The sequence below is a fragment of the Tricharina praecox genome, assembly GCF_024521635.1.
Source record: "Tricharina praecox strain CBS 144465 chromosome Unknown BZA05scaffold_26, whole genome shotgun sequence".
NCBI lineage: Eukaryota > Fungi > Ascomycota > Pezizomycetes > Pezizales > Pyronemataceae > Tricharina > Tricharina praecox.
Window position 1 is genome coordinate 91,108 of NW_026250428.1, and position 15,584 is coordinate 106,691.

General features: G+C 52.6%; 5 protein-coding genes across 5 annotated transcripts; 4 read left to right on the plus strand and 1 right to left on the minus strand.

Moving 5' to 3' along the window:
- Positions 1–4,977: 4,977 nt before the first annotated feature.
- BZA05DRAFT_421292 (uncharacterized protein) lies at positions 4,978–6,109 on the plus strand (the record flags this gene model as incomplete). Its single annotated transcript, XM_051485694.1, has 5 exons — positions 4,978–5,037; positions 5,165–5,213; positions 5,344–5,441; positions 5,476–5,728; positions 5,787–6,109. The coding sequence occupies 5 exons, from the start codon at positions 4,978–4,980 to the stop codon at positions 6,107–6,109; spliced, it is 783 nt and encodes a 260-aa protein (XP_051336428.1).
- Positions 6,110–7,294: 1,185 nt separating this feature from the next.
- On the plus strand, positions 7,295–9,185 carry BZA05DRAFT_447791 (uncharacterized protein; the record flags this gene model as incomplete). The annotated part of the gene is made up of 3 exons (XM_051487189.1): positions 7,295–7,461; positions 8,609–8,833; positions 8,885–9,185. The coding sequence occupies 3 exons, from the start codon at positions 7,295–7,297 to the stop codon at positions 9,183–9,185; spliced, it is 693 nt and encodes a 230-aa protein (XP_051336429.1).
- A 1,659-nt stretch (positions 9,186–10,844) lies between these two features.
- BZA05DRAFT_421294 (uncharacterized protein) lies at positions 10,845–11,880 on the plus strand (the record flags this gene model as incomplete). The annotated part of the gene is made up of 3 exons (XM_051485695.1): positions 10,845–10,879; positions 10,933–11,163; positions 11,217–11,880. 3 exons carry the CDS (start codon positions 10,845–10,847, stop codon positions 11,878–11,880), a joined length of 930 nt encoding a protein of 309 aa, XP_051336430.1.
- A 415-nt stretch (positions 11,881–12,295) lies between these two features.
- Positions 12,296–13,201, minus strand: BZA05DRAFT_447794 (uncharacterized protein; the record flags this gene model as incomplete). Its single annotated transcript, XM_051487190.1, has 1 exon — positions 12,296–13,201. One exon carries the CDS (start codon positions 13,199–13,201, stop codon positions 12,296–12,298), a length of 906 nt encoding a protein of 301 aa, XP_051336431.1.
- Positions 13,202–13,619: 418 nt separating this feature from the next.
- On the plus strand, positions 13,620–14,630 carry BZA05DRAFT_421296 (uncharacterized protein; the record flags this gene model as incomplete). The annotated part of the gene is made up of 1 exon (XM_051485696.1): positions 13,620–14,630. The coding sequence occupies one exon, from the start codon at positions 13,620–13,622 to the stop codon at positions 14,628–14,630; it is 1,011 nt and encodes a 336-aa protein (XP_051336432.1).
- Positions 14,631–15,584: the final 954 nt, after the last annotated feature.

Consider the following 15,584-nt stretch of genomic DNA (forward strand, 5'->3'; position numbering starts at 1 on the left):
ATATGCTAATACAGCGTCAACGAGATTTTCAGCCCGCTAGGCTGATTATGTTATGCGAAATAAGGTGGCTTGGCAAATTTCCCTTTCACGGAGGCAGGTCATTTCCCGCCATAGATACAGCAACCATAAGGTAGTATAAAAATATATGGACCATTAGAAGGTCTCCTGAACCAGATAGAGAACCTTAATCGAAACCAGCAAATAATTCTGAGTTGTTGTGGTTGAGTAATGCCGTATGAGAGAAAAGTTGGTGTTGAAACTAGTTGTGACGCAATAATTTTCTATGGGGGCCCCATACAAAATCCGAAATCACTCTCCAACCTGTACACAACACCATACCATGCGCCACCAGTCCGGAGAAAAGTTGTCAGAATTCTTATATGTGATGCATCTTGCGATTCTAAAGCTTCTATGAAAGACTCGATGTTTTTCCACCACGTGAAGGGTGGGTTTTGGTCAATCGAAAATGGCAGGCATCCGATATGGTTCACGTCATAACCTCAGCGCCTCACCGCGGCGCTGATGCCTGGGCGAGCCAGCTGTCGCTAGAGACCCACTTTTATGGTACTGCGCTGCTGGTCGTGATGGTAGCGGGGGTTATCGGCACATAGAAGAGGCGGCCGGACGAGGGAGGTGGTGAGGCGGAGAACGAGTGGCAGAACGAAGACGACAACGAGGACACGGACGAGGAGCTGGAGGTAAAGCCGGGCCGCTGGCGTCACTACGGTGCCGTCCACGAGGTTGTAGAATTAATTTGTATTTGGATGCGCCTTTCCTTCAAGTCGTGTCACCTTTTTTTTGTTGTAGAGCTCCAGTGACTTTAAATGTGTTCCGTTAAACGTGATAATCGTTGAATAGACGATGTTCTAGATACCGTAACATCATCAAGAACCGCGAGACGTCTCTATATAAGAGGCACCGGACTCTCAGCCGACCGTGATGTCCTCGGCAGCGCCGGTGCGCATTAGTCCTCCCGCGCTTGGTCGGCCGTCATGCCGTGGACCTTATCTCCGACCGCCATATTGGAAATAAGTATCTCAGTTGCGTCTACTGCAGGCTCCGGGAATACACAGAGTCCAGCACCGCCATAGATGATGTCTACATACAAGTTTAGGACTCTATGGCTAACACAAGGCTATGAGGGAGGCTCTCGCTACGCTCACTACGAGGCTCCGCCGGGGCTATGCGACAACGTGCCTTAAAGAAATTCCAAATCATCAGGAACTCACACTACAGTATTCACCGGAGCAGAGGACGGTCAGTCCGGAAACTGGTCCGAGCCGCGCGGGATTTACCCTGATACCCCCGCCGTGTCAGCAGTAGGCGGAAATTCATGCCCAAACGTAGGCTCGGCATCTTCTCTCACATTCAAAATCATCCGAAATCATCGCCGAAGTTCAAGACGATCTTGATCAAAGCTTAGAGGTTGGCGTTGGTTACTCGGAGCATCTGGTCTTCGACACAGCTCCATACCAGGAGGCGGCTGGTTCAACCGAGATGTTGACCAGGAGAAGCTGTCTTGCCCTGTGTTGGAGGTTGATCGTGTGCCCAGCTTTCCTTGTGGCGGCGATGCTGCTGCTTGGGATCTCGTCTCTTCCAGCGGCGACCACTGCTCGTCAAGCCCTGTGCACGTTCTCGTGCAAACTTCCATCACCGAATTCCACGGCGGCGTTTGCACAGTTTGGAGGACGTGACGCACAGAGGTGGTCGTCGGCAAAGCTCGACGTGGCTACACAATCTTTCCCCCCAAATGTTCACATCCCGGGAGAATTTTGGTTGCGGGTCAGCAATAAGAGCCAGTATTCCCGGGCAGTGACGGTGGAACTCACGCCACTATCAAAGCAGGCATTACATATGGTATTGTCGCCCCCCGGCGGCGCTGATGCCTAGCCGACCCAGCTGCTGCCGGAGAGTCGCTTCTACGGCACTGCACTGCTGGTCGTTCTGGTGGTGAGGGTTCTCGATGCTTAGATGCGGCCGGGTGAAGGGGAGGGGGAGGGGAATCACGAAGAGAATGACGAGAACGAGAAAGAGGGGGAAAACGAGAACGAGGACGAGAATGCGAAGGAGGACGAGGTGACGAAGGCAGGGCCAGAGGCGGCACTTTGGTTTTATCGTGAAGGTTTTAGAATGGCAAATTTTCTTTGGTTGCCCCTTTGCTCAAATTTTCTCTTGTTTTATTTCGCAGAGCTGCGGTTTCTTGTAAATGTGTGCCGTCAAATTGTATAATTGCCAAACGTACTCAGATAGACAGGTTTTGTAGAAAGATAGAACTATATTTTTTCCTTGCTTTGTTTTCTTCGGTGGGCCGTTGCCCTTCTTTATATACAGAGTATGTCGGTCTTTCGGAGATACGCCCACCGGCGAGACCAGATCACAGACCAGGGAACGGACCAGACAACTGAAGTAATCTCTACCAACGGATACAGTTCGTATGACGGACTCCTTGACGATTCCCCAGCACGCTATAGCCGAGATGAGGACAGATCCTTCATTTCCTCCCCAGGCCGTAATCTGACCCATTTGGATACCGAAATCACTCTATTCGTCAATCCGTTCGTATCTGCCCAAGTTGCCCGAATGGAGGATAGTTAGGAATGCTCAAAAACAAATTCGCAGGCGATGGAATAGCACAATCTCTCTCCTGCCCTTTACTCCTTCTTGCACCATTGTTCTTCCTCTTTCTGGACCAAACATCCCTCATACGTCGCAAACAATATCCCCGTCGGCCTCAAGCAATATCATTCATCCGCTCCGAAGCAAACATCTTCATTTGACCCAAAGACAATATCCTCTATCTGCGTTAGATGAATATCCTCCATGATCCATCCGTCTTCAAACAAACATCCGGACATGTCACTCCAATTCGGGTAGAACTGACGCAAGCACGCACGATCGACCACCTCAACATCTCACCATTCCCCACCTCACCGCATTCTCCCATACCGACTACTGACCATCGCCTTGATCACCGCCGCCTCGCCGGGCCGGATAGATATCATCCAGAACACAGTGTCGACTCCGTCCGCTGGCTGGACACATGATTACCGGTCCTGTGATAAGGCATCGATGGTCCCGCTCACGGAGATCATAGCGAAACGCTTCGACAACAGCCGCTCAAGTAAACGGGGAGGAAACATACCGGCAGTGACGATGTAGCAGCCGCCAGGCTGTAGCGGACGGTTGTCTTTTGGAACTGCTCTACCACCTTCATCTCACAGGGAGAAGCTACCGCCGAAGGTGAACAATCTCTCGACCATAGCAGAGAGGTTTGCGTTGATTGTTCCGCCTGTGAGGATAAGTGCCTTATCTTCACGAAAGTGACTCAGCTTCTACGACACACGCATCACAATAGTCCGTACGGGCACTCTCGGGGGTTATTACCTTCGCAAAAGAGTGACATCGTGTGTTTTCATGTACCCATTTCAGGAACACAAGATTGAGTGCAGCGACGACGGGGTCGAATCAACGATGTATTTTCCTATATCGTGGTGCCCCTAGGGTACAAGCAATGAGTTAATCACGCATTCAATGCACCCGGATTGTCGCAAAATGCGTTGCACATCGGTTTTTAACAGATACGCGCTGTGATAATTGCGTTGTTGCTAGTAAATGCGTGAATCCTGCCAAAGCTTTACTCGCAGGTGACAGGTTGTCTGGTCTAAGTTAGATGGGGAGTAGCGATTAGAAAGAAAGTTGTTGTATTGGTCTTCGTTACGCGGAAGAGTCAATTAACCCACACCGTTAGAGTTATTCAAGAAATGACTCTGGCAATTGAAGGAATGAATCTAGTCACCGAGTAGCAATGACTGCTGTCACCGAGTAGGAATGACTCCAGTCACCGAGTAGGAATGACTGAGTAAACCTGCGAGACTCGAATAAAAACCCAACCTCGACAGTCTATTAACGTTTATGTCAACAGTGCGATGATTTTGGCCTTCGCGATGTGTATCACGGTGATGTTGGAGTACTCCTGTTTATACTGCCGTGCTCTGCCCCCCACCCCCCCCCCCCCCCCAAGGGCGAGCAAGTGTGGGGGGGGGACCTAAACTTCTGGCCGTGTGAGTAGTCTGTAGGTCATGATGTCGAGTTGCTGTCAAGTGGCATGGTGAGGCGACTGTGCGGCCGAATCAGGGATCCCTCGACTGCCTGCCGCGCAACCATATGCGCGTCCACAGAACCTTATTTGTGCCAACATCTCCAGGCGTCCAAAGTTTGACACCCTTCTCAATCTTAGCATCATCATCACCATCTACAGAATAGACGATCAACCTCTACCTCATCTCTCTCTACATAGTACTCATTTCAACGAGAGCGCCAGATCCACGGCGAGGATATTAGCGAGGGCTCTTTTGTTGAAGCACCGGCGGCGGTAGGCTACCATGGCTAAGTTCGTGGCCTCGCCACCAGGAACTTAAGCTCGTTATCACACCGTGTCCTTTTGTACATAGTACACTCTCTCTTTTACTTCTGTATCATACACTGCCTTTACATGAGCGTCAATACATACATTCGCATCAACATCTTTTGCTGATTCGTCTCCAGGTCGACCGGCGTGACGAGGATGGGGAGAACACACAGGTGACAGTGGAGAGAGCACACACAGAGGAGAGAGCGGAGATGGGAGGTTGACCGTCTATCCGATAGATGATGATCAAGAAAGAAGAAGAGAATCCGTGGGTGCCGACTTAGGCCCCCTCGTGATTTTGTTAACCCCGCCATGCCTACCAAAGCTGATACCCATTATTACCACATTTGTTTCCTCTAGCTGACAGCTCCTCATCCACTTCCTCCTCTCACCTACAGCTCCATCACCACTCCGCCATAACAGTGTACAATCCGCGGCGAGAAGGATTTGTGTAGTATCCCCGGCGGGTTGAGTGTGGGAAGACCAAAGGCTGACAGCCAGCGTAGAACAGAAAGAACAGCGATGAGGATGACTATGACACCGGCGACGGAAATGTGCTATCTGCCGAGATGGGCGGAGTGTGGTATCCATGGCGGGAAGAGTCCGCTATTAGCGGTGGGGAGAGGGCGGTATGTAGCGAGGCAACTGTAGGAAGGCATAGGAGGACAAGGCACATATGTATCTAGTACTATCATAGATTCATGCAATGCATTTGATAACACTGCAAATTACCTAAAAGAACGAATTATACACCAGCCCATTTGGCTGACGTACGTGCACTTGCACGTGATTCTCAGCCTTGGAGGTGTGATTGAGCCGTGCGGCTCCTACCAGCCTCTGGTGCTTGGACCCCACACTAAGTACCCGTATAAATTCGTGGGCATTCCCACCTGAAGTTCCCTCTCTTCCACAGACAACTCCCTGAAAAACAACAGTCTCAGCGACTTGCAACCTCGATCCTTCCAACCACATAACTGCTATCACCAATTATCCTTGTGATGCCACCAAATTCCCAACCTCCCTGCATCACATGGTGAGTCTCTCTTTTATACGATCGTTAGAATTAGTTACTGATAAATATCAACTATAAAGGCGTCAATACAACGAGTACCAGCGGCTCCTGCGGGAGGCCTAAGCTCAACCTAGGTGCTCCCAATGCGACTCGCTCCGTGAGGAGTGGGCCGACCTCCAGGTCCGTTGCGTGCGGCTGGTGGGGTAACTCGCCGGCAGCCTACCGGCAGTTGTCGAAAACGGCAGCACAGACGCGGAGGGTCGCCAGGAGTCGCCGAGTACTCCAAACCACCAGCGCCCGGGGCGCATGTAGGTTTCTTTTGTATCTCCAGGCCATGGGACTTACATAGACTGACAAGGGTTTCAGTCGCCGCAAAGCCGCAGGGGCTGCGGCTCGCGCCACCGCCGCCGTCAACATCGACACCGCCAAAGAAGCTGAAGCTGCTCTCGACGAGGCTGCGCGGGTCCTCATTGTTCGCGGCCTACTATTCGAGTCCCGGGGACACGGAAGCCGCCTCCACAATCGAAAAGGAGCTATTTTCTTTGCGAGGGTTGTTGATCAACCTACTGACAGAACCGCATCAAGGCGAGCACGACTTCAAGTATGGTTTCACGTGGCTGACACCATTTGGAAAATATGAGGATGGAACGTTCTATGTTTCAATGATAGAGCGCAAGCTTGGATTTTAACCTGGGGGAATTGTCGGATTGAAGGGCGGTGAGATGCCGCATTTCACCACTACGTGGAGTGGCAGCAACAGGTAATGTCTGGTTTTCGCATTGCATCACAATCCTCTTTGAGTTACTTTTCATCTCCTAGAAGGGTCGGTGTGCAAGTCACACAGATTGGGAAAGCTCTGGATGCGGGCATTAGATATGGTTCCGGTCATTACAGTCGGTGATCTGGTTTAATGTGCTCGGGCATCATCAGACGGAGTTGGGAACGGACGGATACGATGGGACGAACGGATATGATGGGACGGATGGATATCCTCTGAAACGGACAGATATCTTAGAATTTAGTTTTTGAAGGCGGCACTATGGTGCTGTCCTCAACGCCTGGAATGAAACGTTTTCTTTTGTTGCTGCTTTCGTCAGGTCAACTCTTCTTTTGTTCCATAGGAATCTAGTGACCTGTAAATGTGTTCCGTCAAACGTGATAATTTGAAGAGTACCTTCGACTACAGTCTGGCGATGCAGAGTGTAGCACAGCCGTAGATTATATCTTATGTGTCTATTCATGGTGTCAAGAGATACGGTTTTTTCAAGGTAGCGAGAAAAAGCATTTCTGTAACGGCACCATAAAACGATTTAGTTACCGAGTAGCGCCGGGTATTTACGAGCAGACCGGCCTCCTCACCAATATGTGGCTAGACCGGTCTGCCCGTAGAGATTTTCGCCAGTCCGGTCACCTCATATATCCAGTTACTTCGGTAGGGGGTCAGTTACTTGGTTCGGTGGCCGGCCAGATGTGCCAAATACACGGCCGCCCGAAGACGATTTGTGTTGCTACATCGTCAGTAACCATTGCTGCCGTCGTCAGATATACTGAGGACGTCCAACGGTGACATGTATTGGTTGCCGGACTGGAGAGGACGTTTGTCTTTCCGAACTTCTTTACCAACGTCGTCTAGCGGGAGAAGCCATAACCAAAGGTGCAGATGATCTCGACCATAGCGTAGAGGCTGGTGTTGGCTATTTACAGCAATGCACTCGATAATTAAGGTATCGGCAGGTTATCATACCAGTAATAACTGTATGGGGTGGAATACTGGGGGCTCAATAAAGGAAGGCTGTTAAACATCTTCACTTCTCACTCGTGATAATAAAAACGATTAGTCTGTGACAGCAAAACGTTTTACTATCAATATCGCCATGATCTGGCTCCTTCGAGCGGCATCCGATGGTGACGCGCCGGAGAAGATCTCGGTCGGTGTGCAGGTTTCAATGATCGGGTCCCTCTGGGTGCGGGCACTGGATCCTAGGATCCCCGCGATGGCCGCGAGGCTCGCCATCACCCCTTATATTCACGATCACCGCCTGTATAAAATGCCAGCACCGACCGTAGTTGTCACACCTCCAGTAATCTTTCAGGTAAAGCCGCAAGATCAGCGCAGCCTCGACCCCCACCATTCAGACTCGAGAGCGGACTATCCTGCTCCCGGGAGCGAGTAGGAATTGATGACGCTTCGACAGTCTCACTGAGGAACAGCATCACGAAACGCTTCGACCGAGGCGCCAGTAGACGGCGATAATGGACGGTCGCGCCTGTCGTCGTCATCGACAGCGATGAATTCCACATACTCAGCGGCCGCTCATGTAGACGGATAGGAAACCTAACGGCAATGACGATTTAATGTCAAATAGAAGAGAATTTATTGGATGATAATCATCACTTATTCCCCAGTCTTCCAGGACCGGAGGTCCTCTATTCACCGAGTCTCTCGCTCTCATACATCTTGATAGCAGACCGTCAGATGCCAAACACTCGGCCGGCTGAAGACGAAGTTCACTGATATAGCATCAGATAGCATTGCTACCGTCGTGATAAACCTACACTGCGGATGTCATGCTCTGATAAATAGTAGTTGCCGGGCTTCAGGGGACGGTCATATTTCAGAATTTCAGAACCGCGTTCGTCTCGCTGGCAGAAGTCACCGCCGAAAATCGAGATTTTCTCGACCATAGCATAGAGGTTGGCTTTCGCTACTCCGTTCATGACGATAAGGGCGTTATCCTCACCACCGTGGCATTATTAAACATCAAACGTAAATCAGTGAATATTTCAGCGGCGAATGTTTCAGCGATCTACGTATGTGGGAAACACAGGTGCACGGGCACGTGCCCCTCAGCCTTGGAGTTGCGATTAAGCCTTGGAGTTGGGATTAAGTCTCACGATGAACGAGATCCATTGGCTCCTATCACCCTCTGGTGCTTCAACCGCACACAAACTTCCGGTTCAAATCCCTAGGCAAACCCACCTTTCCCTCTCTTCCACATACAACCACCTTCATACAACTGTCTCCGCAATCACTTTCTGAGTCACTTGCAACATCCAAACTCCCAACCACCAAACCTCAATCACCAACTGATCTCGTGATGCCCACAAACACACAACCTCCCCACCTCACATGGTTCGCCTCTCTGCAACCTATACCATCCTTAGCAATGGTTACTGATGACCCACAGGAGGCAATACAAAGAGTACCAGCGGCTCCTGCGGGAGGCCCGGGCTCCGCCAGGTTGCTCCCAGTGCGGCTCGCTCCGTACGCAGTGCGCCGACCTTCAAGCTCGTTGCGTACAGCTAGAGAGGCAGCTCGTCACCACCCAGGCAGCTGTCAAAAACGGCGGCACAGACGCGGAGAGTCGCCAGGAGTCGCCCAGTACTCGGAAGCACGAGCGCCCGGGACGCATGTAGGCTTCCTTCGCATCCGGATCATTGGGCGTACACTGACAAGTGACAAGTCGTCGCAAAGCTGTCAGGGCAGCTGCGCGCGCCGCCGCCGCCGAGATCATTGCCGCCGAAGAAGCAAATGCTGTTGTTGACGACACTTCTAGGGTCCTTGCTGTCTCCGACAGGAATAGATCCTTTATGGCTGAGTCGGGCAGCTCTGCTCCCACAACTTCCCTGGTGGATCCGGTCGCATCACCAACTGCTGCTGCTGCCGGCCTGTCGACATCCGAGGGTGACGAGCCGGAGCTGATCTCGGCCGGTGTTCAAGTCAGACTGCTGGTCGTTCTGGTGGCGAGGGTCATCGGTGCATAGAGATTGTGCCCGGATGGTGACAGGGGTTGGGCGGACGCGGAACAGGACGAGGGCGTGAAGAAGAAAAGAAAGAGGAAGATAACGAGGAAGAGAACGAGAGAAGGAAGAAAACTAGGACGAGGACGAGGAGGCGCAGGCGAAGGCGGAGGCGCAGGCGAAACTACGGTGCTAATCTCAAGCCTTTGGAATCGAACGATATCTTTGGTTGCGGCTTTCTTCAAGTTGTATCTTCTTTTGTTTCGTAGAGCTCCCGTTATGTTAATGTGTTCCGTCGAAATTTATAATCAAGTACTTCAGGCTTCGACGGCAGGCCCTAGGCATACACAGAGTCTGGCATATTTCTAGACGATACCTACATACACGTATAAGGCTCTATGGCTAAGCTCACCGATCTGAGGGTGATGTGGTAGCCGCGGATTTACGCTTCGGCGGCAAATCAAAACCCAAGCGGGTTGAGGCTACGCAGACGGCTGTACCTCTACAAGGCTCCGCCGGTGCTCGGTATTCTACAACGTCCCTTGAGCCAAATACCACAATATTGGGATATCTGATCACAGAATCAACCGGAACAGCGGACGGTCCGAATTCAGTCAAGAAACATTCGACCAAGCTGCGTGAGATGTATACCCCCACGGCCCCGCCACTTCCGCCGCAGGTATTCATTCAAGCCGAAACGGAGACTCACCATGTTCCCTCACATTTGGTGATCACCGCCTATCGCGGGAAGATCTGGTCAGCATCAAACCCCACCTAGGAGACTCGAGAGCTTACTACTCCCTGCTCCCTGTGAGCATTGATAAAGCATCAACATTCCCGCTGACGGACAGCATCACAAAACGTTTCGATGATAGAGCCAGCCATCGTCATCGACCCAGATGACACCCAGATACTCAGCAGCTGCTCCTCGCGACAGGTAGGAAACCTACCAGCAGTGACTACTAATGTAGTATCAAATAGAGAAGGATAGATTACCTAATAATGCTGTGTTATTCCACAGTCTCCGAAACAGCGGTCCTCTATATACACGGTTTCTCTCGTTCTCATACATGATGTTAACTCTCGAAGACCATCGATATACCGAATACTCGGCCGGCCGAAGACGATGCTCGCTGATATATCGTCAGTCAGCATTTCCGCGGCCGCCGTATACATGGCGGACATCTAACTCTGACATGTAGCAGTTGCGGGCTGCAGCGAACGGTCGTCCTTCTGAACTACTGTACCACCGTCGGGCCTCATGGACACGCGACCGCCGAAGATCAAGATAATATCGACCATAGCGTACAGGTTGGCGTTGGATACTGCGTTCATGAGGATAACAGCATTCTCCTTACGACAGTCGCCTTATTGATGATCGAACATGGTGTCTGTGAAAATTTTAGCAACATACCTATTTGGGCGACGTATGTGCACGTGCACGTGTTTCTCAGACTTGGTTTTGCGATTGAGCCTTGCCACCGCGAACGAGACCCAACGTCTCCTACCACCCACAGATGCTTCGGCCGCACACTGGCTCCCACTATAAAGCCGTGGGGAATTCCACCTTTCCTTTCCCTTTCTTCCACATACAACGCGCTCAGAAACAACTCTCTCGGCCATTTGTAACCACCATCTTTCCAACCACCAAACTACCATCAGCAACTTTCCTCTCCCCACACCATGCCATCAAATTCTCAGCCTCCTCGCCTCACATGGTGAGTATCTCCGTTATATACTATCCTTGTAAACGTTTACTAATAAACCACAGGAGGCAGTACAACGAGTACCAGCGGCTCCTGCGGGAGGCCCAGGCTCCGCCGGTGTGCTCGCACTGTGACTCGCTCTGTAAGCAGTGCACCGACCTCCAAGCTCGTTGCGTCCAGCTGGAGGGGCAGCTCGCCGACGCCACCCGGCCGGCAGCTGTCGAAAACGGTAGCACAGACGCGGAGAGTCGCCAGGAGTCGCCGGGTACTCCAAATCACGAGCGCCCGGGGCGTATGTAGGTTTCTCACCACCAGATGAGCATCGGACGAACACTGACACGGGATCAAGTCGTCGTAAAGCCGCGAGGGCAGCTGCGCGTGCTGCCGCCGCCGCCAACATCGCCGCCCAAGAAGCTGACGCTGCGCTTGACAACGACGCGGGTGTCCTTTTTGTCTCTGACAATAATGGGCACGTCGTGGTCGAGTCGGGCAGCTCTGCTCCCACAATTTCCTTGCTGGATCCGATCGTATCACCACCTGCTGCTTTGTCCAGGAGAAGCTGTCTTGCCCTGCGGCGGATGCTGATCGTCTGGCCAGCGCTCCTGGTGGCTGCGGTGCTCCTGTTCGGGATTATCTTGTCTCTTCCAGCGGCGACTGCAGCTCGTCAAGCCCTATGCCCGTTCGTGTGCCCACTCTCATCACTGAGCCCCACGGCGGCGTTTGGACACTACGGACGATACGACGCACTGAGATGGTCGTCGGCAAAGCTCGACACGGCAACACACTGTTTGCCAGCATTGCCGTGGCCCGTCAGCAACAAGAGCGAGCATTCCCGGGCAGTGACGGCGGATGGCCTCCGGCTACCAGTGACCCAGGCATCAGAGATGGTTCACGTCATAACCTCGTTGCCTCTACGCGGCGCCAATTCCTGGGCGACCCAGCTGCCTCCAGAAACCCGTTTCTATGGTACTGCGTTGCTGGGCGTGCTGATAGCGGGCGTTATCGGCGCATAGATGCGGCCGGGTGGGGAGGGGGGATGGGCGGACGAGCGAGAGGACGCGGAAGCGAACGAGAAAAAAAAAGAGGAACAGAACGAGAACGAGGGGAGGAAGAGAACGAGGACGAGGACCATGACGAGGACGAGGACGCGAAGATCAATTTTCGGATTACCGTTAACCCATCACAAAGGAGACATCAATACCTTCACCTCGCCAGGAGCCAGCCCGCATAGACATCCACAAAACATACTCACACAGAAGAACTCCGCTTTTCCTTCCAACGGTCATCTTTCCTACTGTCCGATTATCCACCAGCATAAGGTTCAGTAGCTGATACCAGCACAGGAAAATGCCACCCATTTTACGACCCTGGGTGATATACCAATCTAACTGCCGATCCACCCGCGTATCCTGATGCCTCCAAGCGTTCTTAACGATCACGAGGCCGCGCCTGCGGAAGCCCTGCCAGAACCTTCACAAACTCCACCCTCTGCGTTTCATCCGACAATCGATATTCCTTACTTGCAGTAATCCACAAGAACCCATCTGGACCACTCGGCTTCCCAGCCTTCTTAACATCATTCTTTTCCAGGGCTTCCATTAGCGGTCTCGCCAGCGTAGCCCTGGCCAACACCGCGCTCCCGCCCAGCACCGACACGACCCAGATCTCGGACTCGTACTTCTCCCCGGGGACGATAAAGTCCATGGCAAGTGACAGCACGAACGCCGCCTCCTCGGCCAGATCCCGTTTCCGGTGGCGCGGCGTCATCACCCAGACGCGCGAGCTGATAAAACCGCGGGTCTTCCATGAGATCGGCTTGTCTGTCTTCTCGGAGTAGTTGAGGACGAGCGGGCGGCTGGGCCAGCCGTAGTCGGTGCAGAGGTACCGCAACACGTCTTCGATCAGCTGCACGCATATGAGGTTGCGCAGCTCCATGGTGTGCGGTGTGCCGTCGGATTCAGCGGCTGAGGCGGAGCGTCGGAAGCTGTTGAGGCCGTGTAAACCATGCGGGAATGGAAGGGAACTGAATATGGTGGCCGCGGGATCGAGCGAGACGAATTGGTAGGCGGCCCAGGCGATGTTGCGGAGCGATTCCGTGTGGTACCGGTCAAGGAAGGCACTGCTGTCGGGGTCGTCGCTGTTGAGGATGGCAGAGAGGAGCTCGGGTGCTGGCGTAGTGGTGGGAACGCGAAGCCCGAACTTGACCTTTGCGACGGCTGCAGCGTGCCGCTTCGCGGTCCAGATGGTGGGTTCGATGCGGATTGTTTGTTCCTCGGGGATGGCATCTTCGTCAAGCTTCTGGCCGTCGTTGGGAGGGGACGGTGATCTTTCCATCCTCTGTGTGATGGGTGACAGGGGGTGAGTGGATGTTGTCAAGAAAACGGTGACGACTCGAGACGGTGGCTCGCTAGGAGGCTGTGGCTTGGGTGTGTTGATCGTCGACTGTAGTTCTCACCCCCGTCGGGGCAATGGTTAACGCTCTGAGCGTAAGAACGAGTATGTACTTGTATCGTTGCATGAGACAAGCAAATTGGAGGAACACTGCAGCAGGCTGCATATGGGTATGACAACAAACAATCTGGTACACACGATTCGCATAACCTCGCGCCGACGACAATCATCGCTTTTTCATCAGTCTTCATCCTCTCACCGTCTATCACGAACTGCAACCTCCGGGATCTCCTCCGCAGTCCGCAGTCCCGCAATTTTCCTCCCGATCGAACACCCTCCCCTGCAACCGCCACTCTCACTGATGTCTCACGCGAACGAAAACATCGTTCTCGGTATAGAACGGCCATCACCCGCCGAGGTGAACCGCCTCAACGGCGAGAAGATCAAGAACATACCATCTCGTGAAAAGCGATCGGATCACTCTCCCCAGCCGACTGTGAACGCCTCACTCCAGACAACCGTTGAGGCCTCCAGCATCGCGCATCCCCACAATATCACTCCCGACGAGACAGTCAAAGACTCTCCTCTGCACGATGACCCTGCGAGGACCCGCCTGATCGAGCTCCACCTCTGGGAAGGCTGCCATCTCTCCGGGATAGGCGCAACAGTCAGCCGGGATCATATTATCCCTACTGGCGGTTTGTCCTACGAACTATTCGAAATCATCCACCTCGTGTGCCCGTTCGGCATATCCTGCTACTCCGTGTACCTTACCTCTGCACTCCTACACATTTTCCAGTGTGCGTATGCTCCCCTCGACCTGGATCCCATCCCCGAGAATACGAAACTTCGCCAGTCCCTGTGCGCCAAGCTCACCAGTCTCATCATCCAATACCTATCCCCCATGAACTACGAGGGAATATCCCTTCCCCTTCAGTTGCGCTTCCACGGCGAGACGACCACGTGGAAGCCGTACGGGTTCGTCGGTTCGAATGTTTGGTGGACGCCGAAACGTCCCTCCACCGATTTCGCCGAGGAGACGGCGTATGCACTCTCGCTAGCCCAGGAGGCTGGGGACGCGGTGACGGACGAAGCCGATTTCGAGTTCTGGTTGATATCGATACGGCCCAGCGAGGCAGCTGTGATCAAGACGACAGTGGCGGGGGATCTCCTGGAGCCGCTGGATGTGAAGAGAGTCGAGGAGCTGGGAAGCTTGGGCGGACCCCAGGACAAGCTAAGGAACGAGGTCACAAAGGTGTTTTGGATGGCGAAACAGAGCGACAGGATTGCGTTTGTGGAGGCGTTGGCTGGCCTCGTGGAAATGGCCAATAAGGAGTGGCGGGCAGGAAGTCCGATCTTCCGCGCGGCTTAGTGGGGGGGTAATTCCGAGGGACATGTGCAGTAGCTTAGAAGGGTGATTTCGGTCGGTAGAGGGGGAAAGTGGTGAGAAGGTAGGGTGGCGAGTGGTGAGGTGGGTGATCATGCGTGCGTCGTTTTTACTGGGGTTCGGGTGGAGTGTCTGAATATTTGTTTGAAGACAAATGAAGGATATTGTCTTGAGGCGAATAAGATGCAATTTTGAGACGGATGAAGGAGAATCTACAAGAAGGAAGCGAAAGTAAGATCGTAGGACAGATTGTGTTATTCTATCGCTTGAAAATTCCTGTTTGAGCATTTGTAGGTATCCTAGAAACGGGCGGACTACCTATTCAGATAGTAGATACGGACGGATTAACGAATGGAGTGGTTTTGGTGTCCAACTGTGAGCGAATCATCGGTGACATATTTCAAATGTATTGACATATTTAGATAGGAGGATTAGTAGGAAGAAAGAGCTGTTTTATTGCTTGCTTCTTCTTTTTCTTCTCCGGGCTGGTGCCCTTCTATATACCTATTCAGGTTCCAGGATATTCTTGCCATTTGTTGATCGACCCGCCGGCGAGACCAGACAACAGAGAGCATCTCCGGATACAGTTCGCATGACGGACACAAAACAGCAGAAAACATCTCGTCCACCGGATCTAGTTTTCATGACTGAGTCCTTGACTCCTTCAGAACAGTGCTCGATGAAACTTCACGATTATCTAACAGCGGACATGAGGAGGGATCCTTCATGTGCTCCGGAAGCCGTAGTCTCACAGATAATTTTCAGGTGCCGGCGAACTGCTCACGATATTGTTGCTGTACTGAATTCATGATCGGCTTCTACATACCTCAGCATTTTACAGTGTGATGGTTTATTATGGGCGGTAGGTAGCACTACTGCTCACGGTATTCGAACTTCGCTAGATCATGAAGCAGAGCTCGAACGGGTTCATCACCGCGC